Raw genomic sequence first — 22339 nt, forward strand, 5'->3', positions numbered from 1 at the left:
CAGTGCATTACATTGTAAGCCTTTCTTTCCTCCTTTAAAAGAACATTAAACTAAATGCTCATATAGTCTATACTGTAGATCCAGGCATGCTGATCATTACCTTTCTGCAAGAAGGACAGCAGCAGAGTCCAGAGGTTGGTGGAGTGGATCAGATTTATATTTTACATATTAATGACTAATACTAAAAATGGTGGCAAAGTGCAGCAGATAAGAGATTAGCATGGTGGGAGTCTGGCTGACGTGCCTAATCACCCCACTTCAAGGAAAGACTAGACAAAGCCCTGTAAAGTTTGTACTGCTGGGAAATGAGCTACCAGTTTAGTTTGTACTATATCATTACAGTTGACTGCTGAGATAACTGTAATCAGTTCACGTCTGCACAAATTAATAAAGGGAAGTAATGATTATTTATGTTGTTGAAAGCTGGCTTACCGCTTCCTGCTGGGAATCTGGTTTTGTGTCCTGCTGAATGCCAAGCCTTGGTCAGGACCTATGGTTGTGTGAGTGCAACTCATACACCTCTAAATGAGTTGACTGATTAAAGTTTATTCATTATGTGAACTAGATTTATGAGATTTTGCGTGAATCAAAAGAGTTAATACACTGACACAAGTATCTTGTGTTTTATGATCATTATGTTGGAGTATTCTGGGTACCCTCCTTTCAGATATTATTCTGGTTTTTAATTCAATGCAATGTGTCACTGTAATTTTTAGGATTTGTGTTAACAACAATAAACTTATATCATGGTTGATTTATAATTTCTTAGATGTTAAAATGAACAGCATCAGGTCATAGATAACTTCTTACAACAAAAAATAATTCACATTAAATGTTTTAGTGACTAAAAATGTTTAGCTGACATACATAATCACATAAAACTTTTGATAAGACCAAATATAGAATTACCACACTGTGGATGCACCTCCAACTTGTGAAGTCATAATTTAGTTGTCCAGACTAATATTCTAATAAGTTTATACATGAGTCCAAGTGTAACTTTTTACCAGATATAATGAAACTCCATCCAGGCATTTCTGAGATAAAGCACTGAAAAAAATGGGACATACATGAGGGCACGTTGACCATGATAACTATGACCTTGACTCTTGACCATCTAAATATATAATTATTTGATCATAATTTTAACAAATTTGGGCCAAATCTGACTCTCTCATGGTATTTCTGTTTTCTCTTCTTTGGAGGTACAGAAATAAGCAGTAGAGATGTGGATGAATCACTGTGATTAGAAATGTGAAAGGATATAAGCTAAGATATAGATATATACGTCCTGGGGGTTGGCTACAGTCCCATGGAACTTACATTTCTGAATTATATGTGCAACTGTAGTCACAGGAACATCAAGCTGCTGGGAGATGGTCTTACAGCCTTTGCCTGTAACATGTTCGTCTATCATTTTCATTTCTAATCTCCTGAGACAACTCTCTCTTTAGTTTTTTGTGGTTCATAGTAAGTGTGGTACACACCGTGAACAGCACTGTGAGCACTTTTCACCCTTTAAATAGACAGACTGACTGATTATAAGTGTGAAGAAACCTGTGATGCTAATTACAGGACACACAGGTTGAACATGTCCCTGTGGTCAAATTTTTTTTCTTGATTGATTTTTCTTTCTTTAAGGGAAGGGTGCCAATAATGTCGTCCACGTCTGTATAAATATGTATATTACAACTATAAATTATATACAAATCCCAACAATCCCAATATAGCACAACTATTCAACAGCAGTGTATCGGTGTTGCACCTTTTGAAGCCTCTGTATTTACATTCATAAAGCATCTTGTGACTGTAACAACATGCATTGACTAGATACATCTTTAGTCATCATCTGTGATCTTTAAGGTCTTTTGCTGTTGTTGAGCTGCCAGTTTTTTACTTCTTTATAAGAACACTGTGATGTTGGCCACTCCCAATATTTTTGCTATCTTTCTGATGGATTCATTTAGTTTTTTCAGCTCCTCCTTTAGGTATCCACAGATACCTCTTTGGACCTCATGTTAAGTTCCAGTGAATACCTATCAAATGCAACAACTCGAACCACCTCCAGGTCTTTTATCTGCTTGATTAGTCATGGAATAATGAGGGAACAGGTCACCCCTGGCCATGTTACTGCATGTCAGTCATGTCAGACTATTGTATAAAAACTACACCCTAAATATAGCACAAGCTAAAAACTTCCACCAAAAGTTACATTTCACATGCATGTCTCTCCATATCTATTTTAATCAGTTGATCACTGAGTGCAGATGGATAAAATGAAGAATGCCTGTGCCATCAGAGAAGAAAAAATCCATTGATTGAATAACCTAGTCATTTAGTATATTCAGGTAGTCAGCTGACCTCATTCTTTCTACACATAACGTTGAACCTCCCCTGACCAACTGCAGCAACACCAGATCACAGCACTGCCCCCACAGGCTGGTATGGTAGGCACTAGGCATAATAGGTGCATTATTCCATTTGCCTCTCTTCTTACCATGATGCACCCATCACTCTGGAGCAGGGTAAATCTGGACTCATCAGACCACATGATCTTCTTCCATTTCTCCAGAGTCCAATCTTCCAATCAGCAAATTGAAGGCTTTTCTTGAAGGTGGTTTTCTTAAGGCTACACAGCTGTTTAGTCCCAATCCCTTGAGTTCCCTTTACATTGTGCATGTGGAAATGCTCTTACTTTCACCATTAAACATAGCTGTGAGTTCTACTATTGCTTTTTTTACATTTCTTTATTGAAGATGATGATTTCCCACTATCCTTCCAGTTTTTAGTAATGTGTCGGACAGTTCTTAACCCAATTTTAGTAGTTTTAGCAATTTCCTTAGATGTTTTCTTTGCTTGATTCATGCCAATAATTTGACCCTGCAGTAATTATCCAATGGGAGGCTCTTACCTGTTTGCTTAGTTAAATCCAGGTGGTGACTTTTTTTTGGACAAGTAGTGTGGTATTCATTGTAACCCAGAGCATGAATCTTCATGATTATGGTGATATAATAAATACAGACATCGCTTAAATACAATTCCAATGTATTTATTTTAAATCATATTTACCAGTATCACTCCTTCCTCACATTTCCATTCAATCACAATTTTGAAAATGCCCAAACGCAACAGTGTCCAACACATTTCGGGCCAGCCAAATTAAACACAGACTCACTGTCACCATCTGAAGAGAGTGATGCAGAACGCTCAGCCTCAACATTCAGTGACTTAGCATTCAGACATGATGAAACAACTTTATGGCTCTTCAGTGAACACTAAAGGCATCAGGAAAACATTTTGTATAAAGCACAAAAACATAAAACCAGGACATTGTTCAACAGTTCTGAAAGCATTCATTGCAGACTAGTGCGAGGAAGCAGCCGTGTGATGCTCAAAATGTCTGAGTGAAAAACAGTGGAAGTGATTCAAATTCAGATTGAGACCAATTTAGCTTTCAAAGACTGGCACTAAAAATACAGCACTACCCAGAGTTTCCACCACTGCAAAACTCTAAACCAAAAGCCACAGTGTTGCACAAATGGACCACAACGCCTGTGTCCAGTACTAAAATCTCCTGACTCCAAATAGCTGTGCACTCACACTCTGGTGGAACCAAAACTTAAAACTGAGTTTTCGTTAATGGAACTATCCTTAAGTTTCCTAATACATCGTTTTTTCTACAACCTAACTATTGTAAGTGAAATCATTACCTAAGAGCAGTGTTTTGGTGTCAGTTGTGAAGCACATGATGAAATGTGACATTTTCTTTTCAAAATAAAGCACAGCATGGTACAATCACTATACAATCATGTGAAAAGATTAATACTGCAAACGCAAACACTGTTTGGTTGTCCAGACTTATAAAATATTTAAATTCAACAAAATACAAAAGAAGACTATAATAACAATAAATAATAATATTGATAACAAAAGAACAAAAGTAAATTTGGATCTACCAAACTTCTAATTTAACTCACGAGCCCACATTGATTTTGGCATCTTTTGAGACATGTATTAAACTTTTGAGTTCAACAACCCATGACACTCTGGCCTCAGACTGATCCATGAAGAAGGTGAACAACAAACATGGCTGTAAGTAAGGAATCACTTCTCAGAAGGCTGGCTGAAAGCTACAACATGAAAAAAGGATGTTTTGTGTGCTTGTGAAATTGTGTGACCAGCTAACTGTCTGGCTAGAAGCCACAGAGCAGGAAGTCACCCACCAGCAGTTTGAGCAAAGCCTGTGGAGACAATACAGGTGGTGGCTCAAGGCAAGTGACAGTTTAGTCTGGAGACTTGACCAATAAGGGACCATGAGGTGGGGCTAATACAACCTGTAGCAATCCATTCAGTAAATTTTAAAAAGTTGAATTAATTATTAATCTTATAATATTTAAAGAGTTAAGATTATATATAGCAAATCTGCAGTGTCAGTGCAGCACAATTCAAATCCTGTCTCAACAAAAAGCTGCAGGTGTTAGCGTCAATCAAAAATTATCCGAAATTATTATTCCTGTAGTGTTGATGGAAATGACAAACATGTCATGTTTTCCATGTATTCCAGTTCTTGGACAAAGACTTTGATCCCTTAAACTGCTGACAGCAAACAGACAGTTCTGAGCAAGTAAAAAAAAAAATTAAGGCAACAGCAGAAACTGCAAGCACATAAACAAGCCAACATTACCTGGATTAAGTAACAGTGAACAAAAGAATACAGCTTCATTTACTGGCTGCCTGACAGAGGTCATGAACATGTTGCACAAGAGCTAATAGATGCTGACAAGATTTATGACACTGTTTGCTGTGATCTCTGATAACTTTGGCGACCAACTCTTTCATCTTTACCACTGATTTATTCCTGCTGCCTCTGGCATTTTCATATCCTTGTAAACGCAGCTGCAATAAAACCCAATAAGCACTAAAAAGAAGCAGGTTTACATTGTTGTTAGAATTATTCAAACAATGCAGGCACAACAAAGGCAGAATCATCCATCCACTCTACAAAATAAAGGTAAATACAGAAAATGTAAACATTCATTTGGACCAGTGACGTAGTTCATTAGTTAGCTATAATTACAGCCGAGGTAAAAACACACACAAGCATACAAACATTTGGGGGAGCTAGGATTAGCGACTCTTACTCTGTATTCACACTGTGAGCAACAAGACCATCAAGCATCACAGCAGGTTTTGTGTCAGTAGTTTGTGGATTAAAAACAATATAACATTTACAGTACCAAATACAGTGGTATTTATGGATTTGAAGGACCAGTACACAGTTTTCAGTTGGAGAAATTCACATTTTAACAATCTGGAGTAAAGAGTGAGAGAACAGTGCTTTTAAAAATGAAGTATCTTTTTCGGTAGAAGTAGTAGTTTCATAGTAAAGACACTAGTGGATTTATTCTAACCCAAGGAGTGAATGTCATGGCTAAATACTGCTCTTCTGGAGAGTTAACAGTGATGTACCCTGACCTGGTGTTTGACATTTCTGGGAACACACTGGTCTATCTTCTTTCCTGGGGCTGTATGGTGAACTTTATAACCCAATTTAGGTTTGTCTGGATGAAACAACACCAAATTGTTCACTCTTGCATCCTATCTCCTTCACCCATTTTTTTCAAACTATTTCACAGATCACTTTCATAGCCATTCAGTGGGGTGTGGAAATTTGGTGCCTTTTATAACAGCAATGTTGTGTCCACATGGAAAGTGTAGCGAGAGCACCACCCGCAGCTTGGGTCCTGTGTGTGCATCAGGAAGCATTTGTGTCCAATAAAAAGGTAGGTCAGCTGCATTTTGCTTTTACACCCATACAGTGTAAGTATGCATATCAAACCCATGGCTGGCACACCATTTTTCACAGTTACCACCTCCGACCAGCTGGGGCATTGTCCCCGAAAGTCTCTTGTTTTTTGTTTCCTAGTTTTGTGGTTTCTTCCTTCCAGGGGCATATCTTAGCTAGTCCAAGTGGTAACAAGTGTGTTGGTTTTAGCAGGTGTTTTGTGTCCAGTCATTTAGTTCTTTGTATTAAGGTTCGTACCGCCTGTTTTTGCTAATTTGTCATCTGTCAGTCTCGTTCGTTCGCCTTGTTCCCATCACTTTCCTTTTCCCTGACCTCTAGCTCTTGTTGCATCATGGTTTTGTAAGTATAGTTATACAGAATAGGAAGTCAGAAGTTAGTTGATAAATTTGCATTCTGTACTTGTGTTCCTGCATCTTGAGTCCACTTTTTAGTACACTTGAAGTAGTGCACTCTTAAGTACACATGGCGTGAGAGCTTTCTTTAACATTCATTAACTACGATTGGATCAAGAATAAACAAGGAATAGTAACAAGGAATTATTTTAATTGTTAAATCCATATTACTAAGCTCAGTATATTTGACCCTTGTGTTGTAATAGCAACAACATTTGACATGTATTGGACAGACTGATGTAACTGATGAGGGGGCCCAACCTGAACTGTGGACGGTATAGTACCATTCTCCTGGTTTCCATCAAAACATACATGTTTTCAGATGTGCTAACATAACTGCAAAAGTTGTCTAATCATCAGCCTTTGCAGTTCATTAACTACAGTAGCATTGGAAAAACACAATGCAACATTGTTTGCAGATGATGGAACTCTGTACGCTTGTGTAGATAAAACAGATTTTTTTCCAGCTGTGAAATTCATTTACAACAATGTCTACATTGGATTTGTGAGGAGTTTGATGTCAAACTAATTTTCTTTCAAAAACATGGAAATTCTTTAGTGACCCCAAACTTCTGAACTGTACTGTACATGCTGCATGGACCTTTGTAACCTGAGCTTTGTGTGAGAGATTAACATAATAAAGTTTTCCTGATATTGTGCTTGCCTTTTTGCCAAAGCACCTGACATACTTTACTACAAAGTTCTGTCCACAACTGTGTGGATTTGAACATTATAGGAACATTGTCATCGTCAAGACTAAGAATGTTTTACTGAGTTTCGTGCAAGAACCAATCTGTTCTTTAGCTCATTATAAAAGTGGTTTAGAACTGCTTGTGGCATTTACCAGTTTTCTGTTGTGCATAGCTGTAATTGAAATTGCCCCAAAACCTGGATGAATCTGAAGAATACATGTAACCCTAAAATAAAAATAAATCGTTCACAAAATGTATGCAATATTAGTATTTTCTAATTGTGGATTCTCCAATAGCACTACTAGCACAAATAAATGCATTATATACAGTTATAGCTGCTGATTTCCAACAGCAGGACTTATAACTGTATGATATTCTACTTTTCACTAACCATTGTCACAAGATTGAGACTTGAAAGTCAAGTTGCACTCAGTGTGAAAAGGCCAACCATCACATGTAAAACTGGACTGTATGTACACAGGTTATACAAACTGTTATTACATAAATAATGTACACCTGAAGTCTGTCTCACCAGCTACAGGTTGGAGGATGCAAGTATGAGCTGTCAGCCACAGATATGCTGGTCCCCATAAGGTGTGTTTTTTTGTCTGTTTCCAGACATTTCTTTAAAAAAAAAAGGCCCTCTTTTCTTTTATTATAAAAAATGAAAACTGAATCCCCACATTCCTACCCCACCCTTTCAATCCCTGTAGTGCTACCACCCCACCCTGACACACAATACAGGCTGAGACACAGAAGAGCTTTACTTTCAAAGTCCAAAGACCACAGGCTGAGATTACAGGCCTGACAAAGACACAAGGGTGAGCAGAACCAAGCTTGTGAGGAGGTACACAGGGTGAATGGACAGTGTGGAGGAGGCCTCATTCTGCACCATCATACCAGTTCCTGTGGGACAGAGAGAGAGCATGGCATTATGTAACAACATCATGTGTTTTACAAGGTGAAAATATAGTCTTGTATCATTCTACGAACCAGTACACTTCCAGATTCAGTGTGCTGAATTTACCAATTCATGTGTACAAACCCCAATGTGGCTCAATAGGTAGAGCAGTTGACTACCAATCACAGGATTGGTGGTTTGATTCCTGGCTCCCATGTCACATGCCAAAGTGTCCTTGGGCAAGATACTGAACCCCTAGTTGCCCCCAGTGAATCAGGTCAGCTGCATAGCAGCTCTGCCATCGGGGTGTGAATGCGTGTGTGCTTGTGCGTGTGAATGGGTGAATGAGACACAGTGTAAAGCGCTTTGAGTACCAGCTAGGTAGAAAAGTGCTATATAAGTGCAGACCATTTACCATTTCCAGAAAAGTCAATTTAGAATGAAATTCTGAAAACCATTAAAAAAAATGGATAGACTCATGTTTACTACTGTTACATCACCTAAACAAAACCACCAAACATATACACTTATCAGTGAAACAAAGTGGAGGTGATGTCATGGCTTGGGCTGAATGGCTTCTTTTGGGACACGCTCAATAATCACACGTGATGCAACACACGATATCTTCTCCTCTTCTTCTTCTTTCGGCTTTTCCCATCAGGGGTCGCCACAGCGAATCATCCTTTTCCACCTAAATCTATCATGAACATCTTCTACCCTAACATTAGCCAACTTCATGTCCTCTGTTAAGACATCCATATATCTCCTCCTTGGTCGTCCTCTTGCCCCCCTGCCTGGCAGCTCCATCTCCAACATCCTTCTACCAATATACTCACTATCCCTCCTCTGAACATGTCCGAACCATCTCAGTCTGGCCTCTCTGACTTTGTCGCTAACACAGGCAACGTGAGCCGTCCCTCTGATGTACTCGTTCCTTATTCTGTCTAACCTGGTCACTCCTAAGGAGAACCTCAACATCTTCATCTCTGCTACCTCCATCTCAGCCTCTTGTCTCTTTCTTACTGCTACCGTCTCTAACCCATAGAGCAGAGCTGGTCTCACCACTGTCTTGTAGACCTTTCCTTTGAGTCTTGCTGACACTCTTCTGTCACAACGCTCCTGACACTTTCCTCCACCCGCTCCAACCTGCCTGCACTCTCCTCTTCACCTCTTTTCCACACTCTCCATCACACTGAACTGTTGACACCAAGTACTTAAACTCCTGCACCTTCTTCACCTCAGCCCCCTGTAACCTAACATTTCTACCTTGATCCCTCTCGTTCAGACACATGTATTCTGTCTTACTACGACTGACCTTCATGCCTCTTCTTTCCAGAGCAAACCTCCACCTCTCCAGCTGTTCCTCCACCTGCTCTCTACTCTCACTGCAAATCACAATATCATCCGCAAACATCATTGTCCAGGGTGATTCCTGTCTGACCTCATCTGTCAGCCTGTCCATCAACATAGCAAACAAGAAGGGACTCAAAGCTGATCCTTGGTGTAGTCCCACCTCCACCTTGAACTCCTCTGTCTGACCTACAGCACATCTCACCACCGTCATACTTCTCTCATACATGTCCTGACCTACTCTGACGTACTTCTCTGCCAATCCCGACGACCTCATACAGTACCACAGCTCCTCCCTCGGCACCCTGTCATACGCCTTCTCTAAATCCACAAAGACACAATGCAGCTCCTTCTGACCATCTCTGTACTTTTCCATCAACATTCTCAAAGCAAAAATGGCATCAGTGGTGCTCTTACGGGGCATGAAACCATACTGCTGCTCACAAATCTCCACCTTCTTCCTAAGCCTGGCTTCCACTACTCTTTCCCACAGCTTCATTGTGTGGCTCATCAACTTTATTCCTCTATAGTTGCTGCAGTTCTGCGTGTCACCCTTGTTCTTAAAGATCGGAACCAGAACGCTTCTCCTCCATTCCTCAGGCATCTTCTCACTCTCTAGAATCCTATTGAACAAACTGGTTAGAAACTCCACTGCTGCCTCCTAAGCACTTCCACACTTCCACAGGTACGTCATCAGGACCAACAGCCTTTCCACTCTTCATCCTTTTCAAAGCCTTCCTAACCTCATCCTTTCCAATCTCTGCTATTTCCTGCTCCACAACATCCACATCTTCCTCCCTTCTTTCCCTGTCATTTTCCTCGTTCATCAGCTCCTCAAAATACTCCTTCCATCTTTTCTGCACACTCTCCTGGGTTGTTAGTACCTCTCCATCTCTGTCCTTAATCACCCTTACCTGTTGCACATCCTTCCCATCTCTATCTCTCTGTCTGGCTAGCCTGTACAAGTCCTTCTCTCCTTCCTTTGTGTCTAACCTGTCATACAGCTCATCGTAAGCTTTCTGTTTGGCCTTTGCCACCTCCCTCTTCACTCTACGCTGCGCTTCCTTGTACTCCTGTCTACTTTCCTCAGTCCTTTCTACATCCCACTTCCTTCTAGCTAACCTCTTCCTCTGGATGCATTCCTGTACTTCCTCATTCCACCACCAAGTGTCTTTACCTTCTTTCCTCTTTCCAGATGACACACCTAGCGCCTTCCTACCTGTTTCCCTGATAATCTCTGCTGTGGTTTCCCAGTCATCTGGAAGCTCATCCTGACCACCAAGAACCTGTCTCAACTTCTGTCTGAATTCCTCACAAGTTTCTTCATTCTTTAACTTCCATCACTTGGTCTTCTTTTCTGTCTTCCCTCTCTTCTTCTTCCTGACCTCCAGAGTCATCTTACACACCACCATGCGGTGCTGTCTGGCTACACTCTCTCCTACCACCACTTTGCAGTCACTAACCTCTCTCAAATGACCTCGTCTACATAGGATGTAGTCCACCTGTGTACTCCTACCTCCACTTCTGTATGTCACTCTATGTTCCTCTCGCTTCTGGAAGTAAGTGTTGACTACAGCCATTTCCATCCTCTTAGCAAAGTCCAGATTCCTTTCTTTCACACCAAACCTGCCCATCACCTCCTCATCACCTCTGTTGCCCTCACCAACATGCCCATTGAAGTCTGCTCCAACAACAACTCTCTCTCCTCTGGGGATACTCTCTATGACCTCATCAAACTCACTCCAGAATCTCTCCTTCTCTTCTAACTCACAGCCAACCTGTGGCGCATACCCACTGACTACATTCACCATCACCCCTTCAATTTCTAGCTTTAGGCTCATCACCCTGTCTGAGACTCTTTTCACCTCTAGAACACTGTTTACAAACTCCCCCTTCAGGATCACTCCTACCCCGTTTCTCTTCCTATCCACACCATGGTAGAACAGTTTGTATCCTCCTCCAATGCTACGTGCCTTGCTGCCCTTCCGCCTTGTCTCCTGCACACACAGAACATCTACCTTCCTTCTCTCCATCATGTCTGCCAGCTCTCTGCCTTTCCCTGTCATTGTGCCAACGTTAAGAGTCCCTATTCTCAGATCTATGTCCCTGCCTTTCCCCTTCTCTCTCTGACCACGAACCCTTCTGCCTCCCCTCTTTCTTCGACACACGATATCAGCAGCAAAATTCAGATTTCTATGAAAACATTTTGTCTCCCAATTTAAAGAATGATCCAAACAAGCTGATTGGGAGATCCTTCATCATGCAGCAAGATAATGACCAAAAAGCCAAAGACAAAGGAGTTCATCAGGGGCAAGAAGTGGAAGGTTTTAGACTGGCCAAGTCAGTCTCCAGATTTAAACCCTATAGAGCATTTTACCTGCTAAAGAGGTGACTGAAGGGAGTAAGCACCAAAACAAACAACAGCTGAAAGAGGTTGAAGTGAAAGCCTGGAAAAGCATCACAAAATAAGAATGCAATGAACATGACATGAAAAATGGTAGGTTTCAAAAGGTGCCATTCTTTTAAAACCTAAAAATTAAAAGCTGAAATGTTGATCTTTTCTCTCGTATTCATCTCTTGATGTCAAACCCAAATGTTTTCAGTCTAAATTAAAGAAACTGGCCTGACCTTTCCAATGGAAAATGTTTTTGATGATGTATGTACAGTATTTGAACACTGAACTGCTTTTCATTTTATTGTTTTCTGATCTTAACTAAAGTCACACATAGAAACAAACAATATTTTTAAGCTGACAAAAAAAACAAGCAGCCCTGTTCACATTTCATGAACAAAAAATGCAAATAGTTTACTTACTGTTTATTGACACTGTACAATAATTACAGAAGTATGGCAGATTCTCACAGACATTAAATAGTTGTTTCTGGCCTTGGGCCTTAACACACTTAGAGTCCCTGAATATTTCTATGATTCTATATTATGAATCATAAAAAGATTCATAATATGAATATTATGAACTTTAGAGGGAGAAAGACCATGACTCACTGCTGCTTGCACTTAGCTTTTGGTGGTGCTCTTTTTATACCCAATCATGATAGCCTAACCTGTCATCAATTAACTTGCTAAATGTGGAGTAAGACAGAGTAGTGTTACTTGCATATTTGATCAATGTTTTTATTGTTATTTTGCCTCTGTTTAAACATTTTTGAGTGTATTGCAGAACCCAACTCTAAATTTTTTGGATTTTAAATTTTTTTAACCTTGAGTCTTGAAATTTGCTTGTATCTACAATAATACAACAAATTTCAAATAGCTTTTCCTATCACTAAGTATCTAAGCTTCCTAGTACCAAACATTAAAAGTCCTCTTAGTCTTTTAATGCAATTAAAGTCAGTTGCAGTCAGATGCTAATTATATTTATTTTGTTTAGGGAAGATTCTGCACAGCTGCTTGTGTTCAGCCAAATTGTGTTAAAGTTTTTCTTTTGTTAAAGAAAATTTTCTTTATAAAGTAATATAAACAATTTGACTTTTCTCTGTGATGAATAAATACATAATAAATCACTTGTAAACTATTTAATTTCACATATTTTGTTAACCAAAGATGTGGAAAATATTACCTTAATGTAGGCAACAGTCTGGTAAAGCTATCAGGATTGTCATACAGTATGTTAAATCAGTGTCATAAATGCTGTATTACCATTCTAATCTAAATTATAGATAAACTCATATCTTTTTAACATTTTATACATATATTAGAATTTGATAGCAAATACAAATAAACTATATGAGCCCCAGGAAGACCTTGTGGTTCATGGTTGGTGCTTACAGGCAGGCAGGATGTGTCTGTGACATAGGATTTTATTCACATTAACCACTATGATTGGACAGTATGACCATAATCGTTGAAGTATACATGGCTGAAGACTTTGAATAACACTGACAGAGCACAAAGCTCTGCTGCTACTTCTTGGTTTCTCACCTGAGTCCTGGGATACAATGATCTCGTGAGCTGGGCCATCTCCGCCCTCGCCCCAGGACCGAATTTCCAAAACGACATAACCGTTATCTTTTGGCAGCGGCAGGTTCACTGATGTCTTTGCCTTGTCCAGAACTTTCAGAGCTGATTGACCTTCATGTTTATACAAAACCTGACACACAAAACACAGCAGGTTCAGGGTTTAGTTCAGACATTACCAGATAAATATATTTTCAGTAAGAATCAATTGATGAAAAAATTATTCTCAGTATTATGCAGTGTTTCTCAATGCCCGAGTGTACAGCACTCAACTGAAAGCACTGTTGCTAGAGTAATTATCTTTTGATGCATGTTTTCTCCATGTAAGCTAGTGCAAGAATTATAAACATAAGCTTTGATTTTGTTATACAGCCTTTTTACTGCTTCTCATAGCTCATATACAGAAGAGATCAAAAGTATTTAAGTATCAAAAGAAATCATCAGTCAGCAACACGTGTCCTTAAGTGAAATTTAATCAGCATTGTTTACCTCCAAACACAATCATTACATGCTATAGAGGTGACTTACCTTACTTACAGTTAAGTCAGCACATTGTTAAAGTTGTTAAATGGCTTCTTGTACTTACAGTAAAGCCCTAAATCTGTCAAATAACATAGATGATGTGTTTGTAGTTTAGAGCTGACTTCATACATATTCAATTCACATATTCATATTCATATTCACAAGTTTTACATGCCTGAGGGCAAGTCCTTTAATGCAAAAGTCACTCTTTAAAAAGCTTCTCTTAGCATGTGTTACTTAATATTTTCCTGACAATAACCTAATAACCTAACTAGTTTACAAATGCTATCAGATTCCTTTGCGATACTGTACATTCCTTGTTGTCCCAAAAAAAGTGTGTGATGGACAATACAGTGTAGAAGCTGACTGAGAAAACGTATTTCAGGGTGACTGAGTTAAACACTTTTGTAAACTAGCACTTTTACAATAGAAGCATGGTGCCTTTAATGTAATGGAAAACAGGAAAACATTTATTTTACATTACTCACTTTGTAGCCCAGTATAGCAGACTCGTTGTGCATGGCCTTCACGTTGTCCCACCTCACCTTTACCCATGAGCCTTCAGCTTTCCATGACACATTGCCAGGGGGACGATTAGGAGCTGAAACAAAACCACATTTTAAAAGAAACTGAAATGACAAAGGCAATAAATAAACAGTAAGCATGATGATTATTGTGTGTATATTACTAATGATACATGATGATGTGACTCCAGAAAAAAAGAAAGACTGCTGCTCTGAAACAGTGATCATGTCTAGTCCTCTGTGATTGAATTAAATTCATTGACAGCCACCGGTCCAGGAAGTGCTACCATAAGTATGTACTCTCCTATGTGAAAACCAAGACCTACTGGCTTATGTGGGAGAGGTGGATAATGCATCTCTACCAGGAGAATGGAATTACATGGGTCATTTAACCAAGTTGCATTACCCATAGGATCATAAAGACAGGATGTGTTTAAGGAGATGACTTCTCTGGGTGTGTCTCTTGTCTGGGTGTATTTGCCAATTGCAAATGTAGTCAGGAACTGTGTTTTAGGATTAAAATGATTTAAGCTTTTATCTTCAAAGCATCTTGCATTTAGTTTCAGTAGTTTGGCCCCTAACATGCAAATCCCAACGGAGAGCAGTGTAATCTCCATCAGATGGCACTGATACCACCCACTGTGCTCCAACAGTTTTGTTTGCTCAATATTTTTAGTTATCCCATCTGTAGTTCACCTAACTTGAGCTAGACTGAAAAAAAAACAACAGCCCTTCAAACCTTGGAGCACTGATGACCCACAGTAAAAATAAATTTTAGTAATTTTGTTTTTGATTTTAAAGGATTCATAAACTTTCATGCACTACTATCCAATAGATTGTTTTGTGTTTCTGTTACTATCTGCAAGTCATCTTTTTCTCCTGTAATGTACGGAGTCCCTCAAGTTTCAGTGTTGGGGCCAATCTTGTTCTCTTTGTACATGCTTCCTTTAGGACATATTATTTGTAAAAATTGTTTCTTTCCATTGCTATCCTGATAACACTCAGCTGTACTGTCTCTTAAAGATTTCAGACTACGGAGGACTCAGTTCCTTATATGAGTGTATACAGTAAGTTAGATAAAAACGTTGGATGGCTCAAAATTTCTTGCAACTGAATTCCGACAAAACTGAAATAATTGTTATCAGTCCACAACATATAGCCAAACACATCTTGCCCTGCAATGATCCCCTTTTAAATAATTCTAAGCCCACTGCAAAAAGTCTTGGCGTTTGGTCTGATAGTAAACTAAACTTTGAGCATCATGTCACAAAGCTTGTTCAGGCATGTTTTTATCATCTTAGAAATATCTCCAAAATACGTTAAATTCTATCATTTCATAACACAGAAGTAATCTTACATGCTTTTATTTCCTCACGCCTTGACTATTGCAATAGTCTTTTCACCTGTCTCAGCCATAAATCTATTAATCAGCTCCAGATTGTTCAGAACTCAGCTGGAAGACTCTTAACTAGAAAAAGAAAATATGAACACATCACTCCTGTCTTTAGCTTCCTTAGACTGGCTGCCAATATGTTTTGAGATAGATTTTAAGATTTTATTAATAACGTTTAAAGCCCTGCATGGCCTTTCCCCCAGCTATATATCCCAGCTTTTAAAGCCTTATGAGCCTGCACGTAGCCTAAGATCCTCTGGTAGAGATCTTCTGTATGTCCCTGATGTTAGAATGACAACTAGAGGTGACAGAGCTTTTTAAGTTGGATCCCCCAAACTCTGGAACAACTTACCTGAAGAAATAAGCTGACTCAGTAACATCTTTTTTGACCTTTTCTGATAATCTTTAAACAGAGACAACTCCTCACTCTTCGCTGTAACTTAAGCCTGGTTCTGCTGGAGTTTTCTTCCTCTAGGGGGAGTTTTTCCTCTCCACTGTTTGCCTAGTGCTTGCTCAAGTTGGTCTTGTTGGGCTACATATATTGTTTTTGTCTCCTTTGTGAAGCACTTTGTAACATGTTTAGAAATGTGCTCTATAAATAAATGTATTATTATTATCATTATTACTATTGTAGATCACTGTAGAATGTGAGAGAGTTAGTTTGAGTTAATTCGACAGAATCACCCCAGTGGAAAAAAATGTGTTATGTGTTCACATTTACTGCTTGGGTTCATGTTGTGTGTGTGTGTGTGTGTGTGTGTGTGTTGTTTGAATGCAGCCGTACGTGGTTTCCTGGTTGTGACAGTGGTGCGTGGCGAGGGCGGCCCCGTGCCAGCACTGTTATATGCCAGTACGGCGACATGGTATCGAGTGCTGGGTCGAAGCCCAGACACCCTGGCTGTTGTCTCTAGTCCAGCTGTCCTCACTCGGTCAGCTGCTGCTTCCCGTTCATGTTGCCGCCAGTATCGGATCTGATGACACAGGTGAAAACACATTTACAAACCTAACCCGAGACACTGCATGTGAGTTTCTCAAAATCAACAGGGGAAAAGGAAATGCATTAATCATGCATACAGATATCAGCCATCAGAGCCCTATTGAATTTATGCATTTGTTAACAATGATAATAACATATTTTATTTATCCTCTTGAGGAAATTGTTGTTTAGACAGCTAGATGATGGCGCTACTGTGGGGGTGTCAGTGTCTTGTCCAATGACACATCAACATGTAAACAGGAGTTAAATCACTGGCCCTGGTGTTTATAGATGACTGCTCTACCAACTGAGCTACATGTCGCCCCCATTAGATTGTTGTTAGGTTGGTGTTAAAACACAGTCCAAACTGATAGTGAGCTTGAACTGTGGCAGCTAATAAAAAGACTAGCTAAGAATTTTAATAGCAGGTTGGAGGACTGTGTGCCAATAAACTGGACTTTAACAAGGTTAAGGTTTTCTACAAGGCCAGTGTTTTTCTTTTACCTAATCTGACCTAAGAGTAAACAACACTGTTGCTCATTAATACAATTAATGATCAGGTTTGATGAGATACCTCAACTGTCACAAAAAGAGGAGCCATTTATTTTAAAGTTGAAAAAAACAAAAACAAAAAAAAAGCTTTAGTAAAGTTATAGGCCATTGTGCTAGACAAGCATTCAGATTCGTATTTCTGCAGCCCTTCACCTCGTAACCTCTGAGGATCCCATTGGTGCTGAATTGCTGGATGGGCTCCCATGAAACCTGGATCTCAAAGGCAGTCAGGGCTGTGGCATTAATGCTTGATGGTCCAACTGTTGGCTCTGTGAAGAGACAGCAATCAGGAGATCAGAATATGTAGACTTCAAATGTGGTACTATTTCTTTTTTGTGAATTCAGTGTTGGTTTGCAAGATCAAAAACTGATCCTTGATTGTCAACCACTGCAAATAAATTCTCAACTTGATTTTGTTGTGCTACACAATCCTAGTAACTTATGAGCACAGTAATAACAGTGAAAATAGTAAGTTGCTTGTAGCGTAAAGTTTACTAGGGGTATAGTAATAGACATAACGATGGAGCAGTGTGAACTTTAATTAAAACTGGGAGTGTCTCACTGGGATGTGTGGTTAAATAGACTTACCTTCTTCTGCAGAGTGGACCACAGCGATCTGGCTAAAAGGTCCCTCTCCTCTACGGTTGTAAGCTTTGATCTTCACCTCAAAGGGACTGTATGGTGTCAGGCTGTCATTGTAGTAAACATATCGTGATGACTCTACATGAGGAACGCGAACTACTGTCCATGATGTTGTCTCTTTCTTCCGGAATGCTAGGATGTAGCCAAAACTGTCCCCATTCTGGTACTCTCTGGCCATGGGCTGGAAGAATTCAGGAGGATAGAAAGACGTGAACCGCTAACAAATGTTCTAACATATGATGCAGTGTTCCAGTGCGTGTGTGCACTTGTGTACCTAATACAATCTCCATATCATTACACATTGACCAAGAGGAAAATGATGAGCGAACAAGGGACATTAAGTGTTCGTGAAGACATGTTTTAAATCACGTGTAAAAGCCTCTGTTGAAACAAACTGTCAAGTTGCATTAGGGGAAGTGTAGAATCCCAGGATTTTAGAGTTTGATCCATATTAGGAATTCAAAGTCTACCTTGGCTTGATAAGTTGTTTCAAATGCTCAGTCAATTTCTACTTACTGTAGTGTCAATTTAAATGAATAAGCAACAACAATACAGATACTTAAAGTTTAAATACATACTAGATGTTGTTATGTACATTAAAGTAGCTTTTTATTATGCTGCATTACTGTACAGTATGCATGTACATCCAATATGAAAACTTACTGTCCAGGTAACTATGAGTTCATTACGGTCTCCTCCTCCTCCTCCAAGTCCACTGGGGGCCACCGTGGGAGCTAGGACCAAATATACAAATATAGAATAATATACATGGTAAATCCATAACATGTACATCACAAGTAAGTAGAAAGCTTGAAAACAAACAATTACTCACCCACAGGTCACATCAGATAATGCTGTGTGTGTTTATTAGTGAGTGTAGAAACCTAGTTATTGTAAATCTGTGTATACACCGTGGCCCCTCACCTGCTTGCTGTGTGCGGATGGTGTGCGAGGGCATACTGGGCTCTCCACTGCCCAGGATGTTACTGGCAATGACCTGGAATTCATAATCCATCCACGGCATCAGTCCCATTACACGAGTGGACTCTGCATTCCCCTCAATGTTCTCTGGGTCTGATGTACAGTGCAGTACAGGAGAAACTATGACTCATCAAAATCAGATTGTGTTTTTTTCTAAGCAATTTCTAAAATTATACAAATAATGACCCATATCCATCACAAGTTCCCAAAGTGACATTTCCAAAGAAGTTAAGAATCAAAATCTAAGTAGTCATATTTGAAAAGTTCTAACTGATAAATCTGGAAGTTGAGTCATGGCAACTGGACTTCCTTTAGTTAGTTGAAACGTTTCGCTACTCATCCAAGTAGCTTCTTCAGTCTGAAGAAGAAGTTTTTTTTATATCCTAAAATAACTCATATATGATATATTTTTAATTCTTTCAGTTCTACACACACACACACACACACACACACACAAACCTGTCCTCATCTTCTTCCACTCTGTCGACAGCGAGGATCGCCCCATAATAATATATTTGCCGATGGGACTGTGATTATCGTAGCCTCTGCTCCACCTAAGCTCCACTGATGTCTCAGCAACATTCTTAACCAATAAACCTCCAGGAGGTCCTGGGGGTCCTGGGGAAAAAATAGGAAAAGGAGCTGTTTGCAAGAAATACTAAATCAAAGCCCATTTCAGAGTAGCAACACTTTGATTACTTAGCAGGGAACACATTCCTGGTAATCAATACTACTAAGAGCAGTAGAAACAGTACAATCCACACAGGCTGAGTCACTGTACAGTATCTGTATAATATATATATATAACAGTGTACTCACTAGAATGCTTTTTGGAGCTTTTAAAAACAGAGTACGGAGCACGTAGTTTTACATGACACAAAACAATTAAATTCAGGGCCAGTGTTTGCCCGCTACTGCATAAAGTACAATGTGACTTTCTTTCTATCTTCTTGTCTAATACATTAAATTTAGCAGAAAGCCTGTCATGCATAGGTTAGTACCTGACAGGCTGAATTAAGGGTAATCTACCCCTATAGACAAACAGCCAAACATTTCTGTACCAAAGTCCTGCATGTATTCAAATAAAATGATAAAGTTGTTCAGAATCTGTTTGTCTGAAAACTATTTGGGAAATTGTTGTGAGGTTTGAGGATTTTCTTCTCATGTTTCTGTCATGAGATGATATGAGCTCTGAGTCATCTTACCTCGAACCACCAATTTTGCTGAAGCTGAGGCGCTGTCCACCACAGTCTGAGCCATGCAGGTGTATATCCCCGCCTGACTCAGCTGAGCATTCACAATCAACAGATCACCTATGTTTTCTTTCTGAATAGGCATGGGCAGAGCAATGGAGAGAACCTTGTCAATGAGTTAAACCGTCAAAGTCAATCAGTATCAGTATCAGAAGAAAACACAAGACAAATGTCAGCTCCTTCAGCTGACATTGAACAGCTTTCATCACTAAATAAATTTTCAATATACCGATACACAAGCTACATAAAATAATTGACAGAAATTAACAGTTAATCTCACTTAGTACTGTTTTTCTCTCTGGTCCTGTGCTCAGGTCCTATAAGATGTTAAGACATTACAGCTGGAAAGTATCTGGAATATACAGAGTGATGTGGTCCATTTTGTCTTGCTGTTTAAGAAAATGCTGTTGTCGTTTTGGTAATACTCCTCCAAGCTCTGGTGACAGTGTAACAGATCTCAAGCAAATAAATACAGTACAATACAATACAAATAAATAAACTATCATACACAGAATTTAGTTTGGACATGGAGAGAATTATAATTATTTACTTGATCACTTAAATTACTGTTTAGGAATTATAGAGCTTGTTTAAGATAATGGATAAATGGTCCATTATTATCACAATAAACTGAAGGGAAGACAGGTAAAAGCTGTAAGTGAATGACTGAGGATAGTAGCAAGAAAAAACAAGTTAACTATTTGCAATTTCCTAGGTTTTTTGCATAAACTGCCATAAAAAGATATCTTTAATTGTGCTAAAAAGTATTGTTTATTTCAAAGCTCATTAACTTAGACCTATATAAATTGTCCTTCTGCCACAAATACCCATTTGAAGTCCAAATGTGTGCTAATCTAGAGCTGAAAACAGTCCCCAACAAAGTCATCCTTTTTCTTCCTGTGGAAGTAATGTTAAAAACTGCAGATGCTAGCTAATAAGCTTTAACTTTTATGACACAGAGTTATGAACACTGTTAGTTCTGAAAGACATATATTGTTATTGATGATGTATCAAAATAAACAAATTATCAAATTTAAAAAACAACTAAAAAGTTATTTGCAATATCCAATTTTAGGGAGAACTACAAAATCACAACTTAAGTATTCAGAATTTGTTGGATGAGAAAAGGTCAATAGAAACATGAAATTTCTGTCTCCACTATGTTTATCTTCTCTAGTAAAGTTCCTAATGCTCAATCAAGGTCTTGTTGTTTAATGTTCTAAAGCCTTAACATAGCTCCTGACGCCTTAGCCACAGGAGATAAATGCCCTTTAACTTTTATTTTACATTAGCTTTCATGCAGTATGTCCTTTCTGCAGGATCTTCCAGTCCTAAAAATAAACCATTGTTCCACAGGACTCACCCCTTCCACCCGGTGGTATGGCCCAACAGAACCTTCCAGGTCGAGCAGAACTCCGTTAAGGGTCCAGGTAAAAGTCAGGTCCATGGTTGGGTCGTGTGAGGCATGACACTGAAGACTCACATTCTCCCCCTGATTGATGTCAGCATTAGAAGGAGCTAACATGATCTTAGTGGCATCTGCAAGAACGTATGTGATTCAAATGAAAAATAGCACAAGATATTTTTCGATAGTGATACCAGTTTCCAGAGTAGCATCTCCCGCATGAATGATTGTTCTGGTATAAAGGCAAGCTGCTTTATACCAGACTTTCACATTGCAACATTCAGAGAGGAAATCCTCATGCAAACCATTACATTTTACAATGATGACTTGGTTTAAGGTTAGGGTATTTTGGTACATTTATATGACTCTATGGTGCAAGAAGAGACACACCAAGTTTGTAAAAGGGCACTCTACCGTTTTCTACATTTTCTGGTTTTGTAAAAAAACAGTCCCTGAGTGGTCCATTCAAAGTTTGTGCTTGAAATGACATATTGTTGAGTCTCAGTGACCCAATCCCTGAAGGTTTTAAAACTAATTACACAGAAGGATAGTTAGGATGTCCTATAGACGTTGTGTAGTATTTTTATGGCAGTGGTTATAACTTGAGCATGTGTAGCTCAGCTTTGTCTACTGCTACCACAGTATCTCTTCCATCCTGCTGCTATGTCTTAATAACTTGCAGTGCCTCCGTAGGGTCTGTTCGCGCACATTTCAGACTCCAGACATTTAAGAGACTTCAAGGTCCTGTTTTATAAGCCTCCAAAGGGGCATAATATGAAAATATGATATATATGATATATGAAAAGAATATTATGTGGCATATGAAAGAAACCAAATGACCCATGTGGAACACATTTCCTAAAGTCGTGCTGAAGCCCAAGCAAGAGTTGCCTGCTGCGCTTCCAGACAGGACACGCTTTTAAATAAAACATAAATAAAAATTTTAACTAAACAAAAAGTGGGTTCTTACGTGTG

The 22339-nt window shown here is 39.1% G+C and overlaps 1 protein-coding gene across 1 annotated transcript in view; it reads right to left on the reverse strand.

Annotated features, from left to right (window-relative positions):
• Positions 1-7601: 7601 nt before the first annotated feature.
• Positions 7602-22339, reverse strand: part of cntn2 (contactin 2) — a 54927-nt gene continuing 40189 nt past the window's right edge. Inside the window, exons 13-23 of the mRNA XM_026344596.1 lie at positions 21323-21498; positions 19912-20032; positions 19166-19324; positions 18650-18799; positions 18389-18459; positions 17672-17906; positions 17237-17352; positions 16340-16526; positions 14127-14239; positions 13081-13249; positions 7602-7796 (exon numbers count right to left, since the gene is read on the reverse strand). Of these exons, the coding sequence (XP_026200381.1) occupies positions 7687-7796; positions 13081-13249; positions 14127-14239; positions 16340-16526; positions 17237-17352; positions 17672-17906; positions 18389-18459; positions 18650-18799; positions 19166-19324; positions 19912-20032; positions 21323-21498 (1607 nt within the window). The 3' untranslated portion in view covers positions 7602-7686. The remainder of the gene's footprint in view (positions 7797-13080; positions 13250-14126; positions 14240-16339; positions 16527-17236; positions 17353-17671; positions 17907-18388; positions 18460-18649; positions 18800-19165; positions 19325-19911; positions 20033-21322; positions 21499-22339) is intronic.

The sequence above is a fragment of the Anabas testudineus genome, chromosome 5, assembly GCF_900324465.2.
Source record: "Anabas testudineus chromosome 5, fAnaTes1.2, whole genome shotgun sequence".
Lineage (NCBI taxonomy): Eukaryota > Metazoa > Chordata > Actinopteri > Anabantiformes > Anabantidae > Anabas > Anabas testudineus.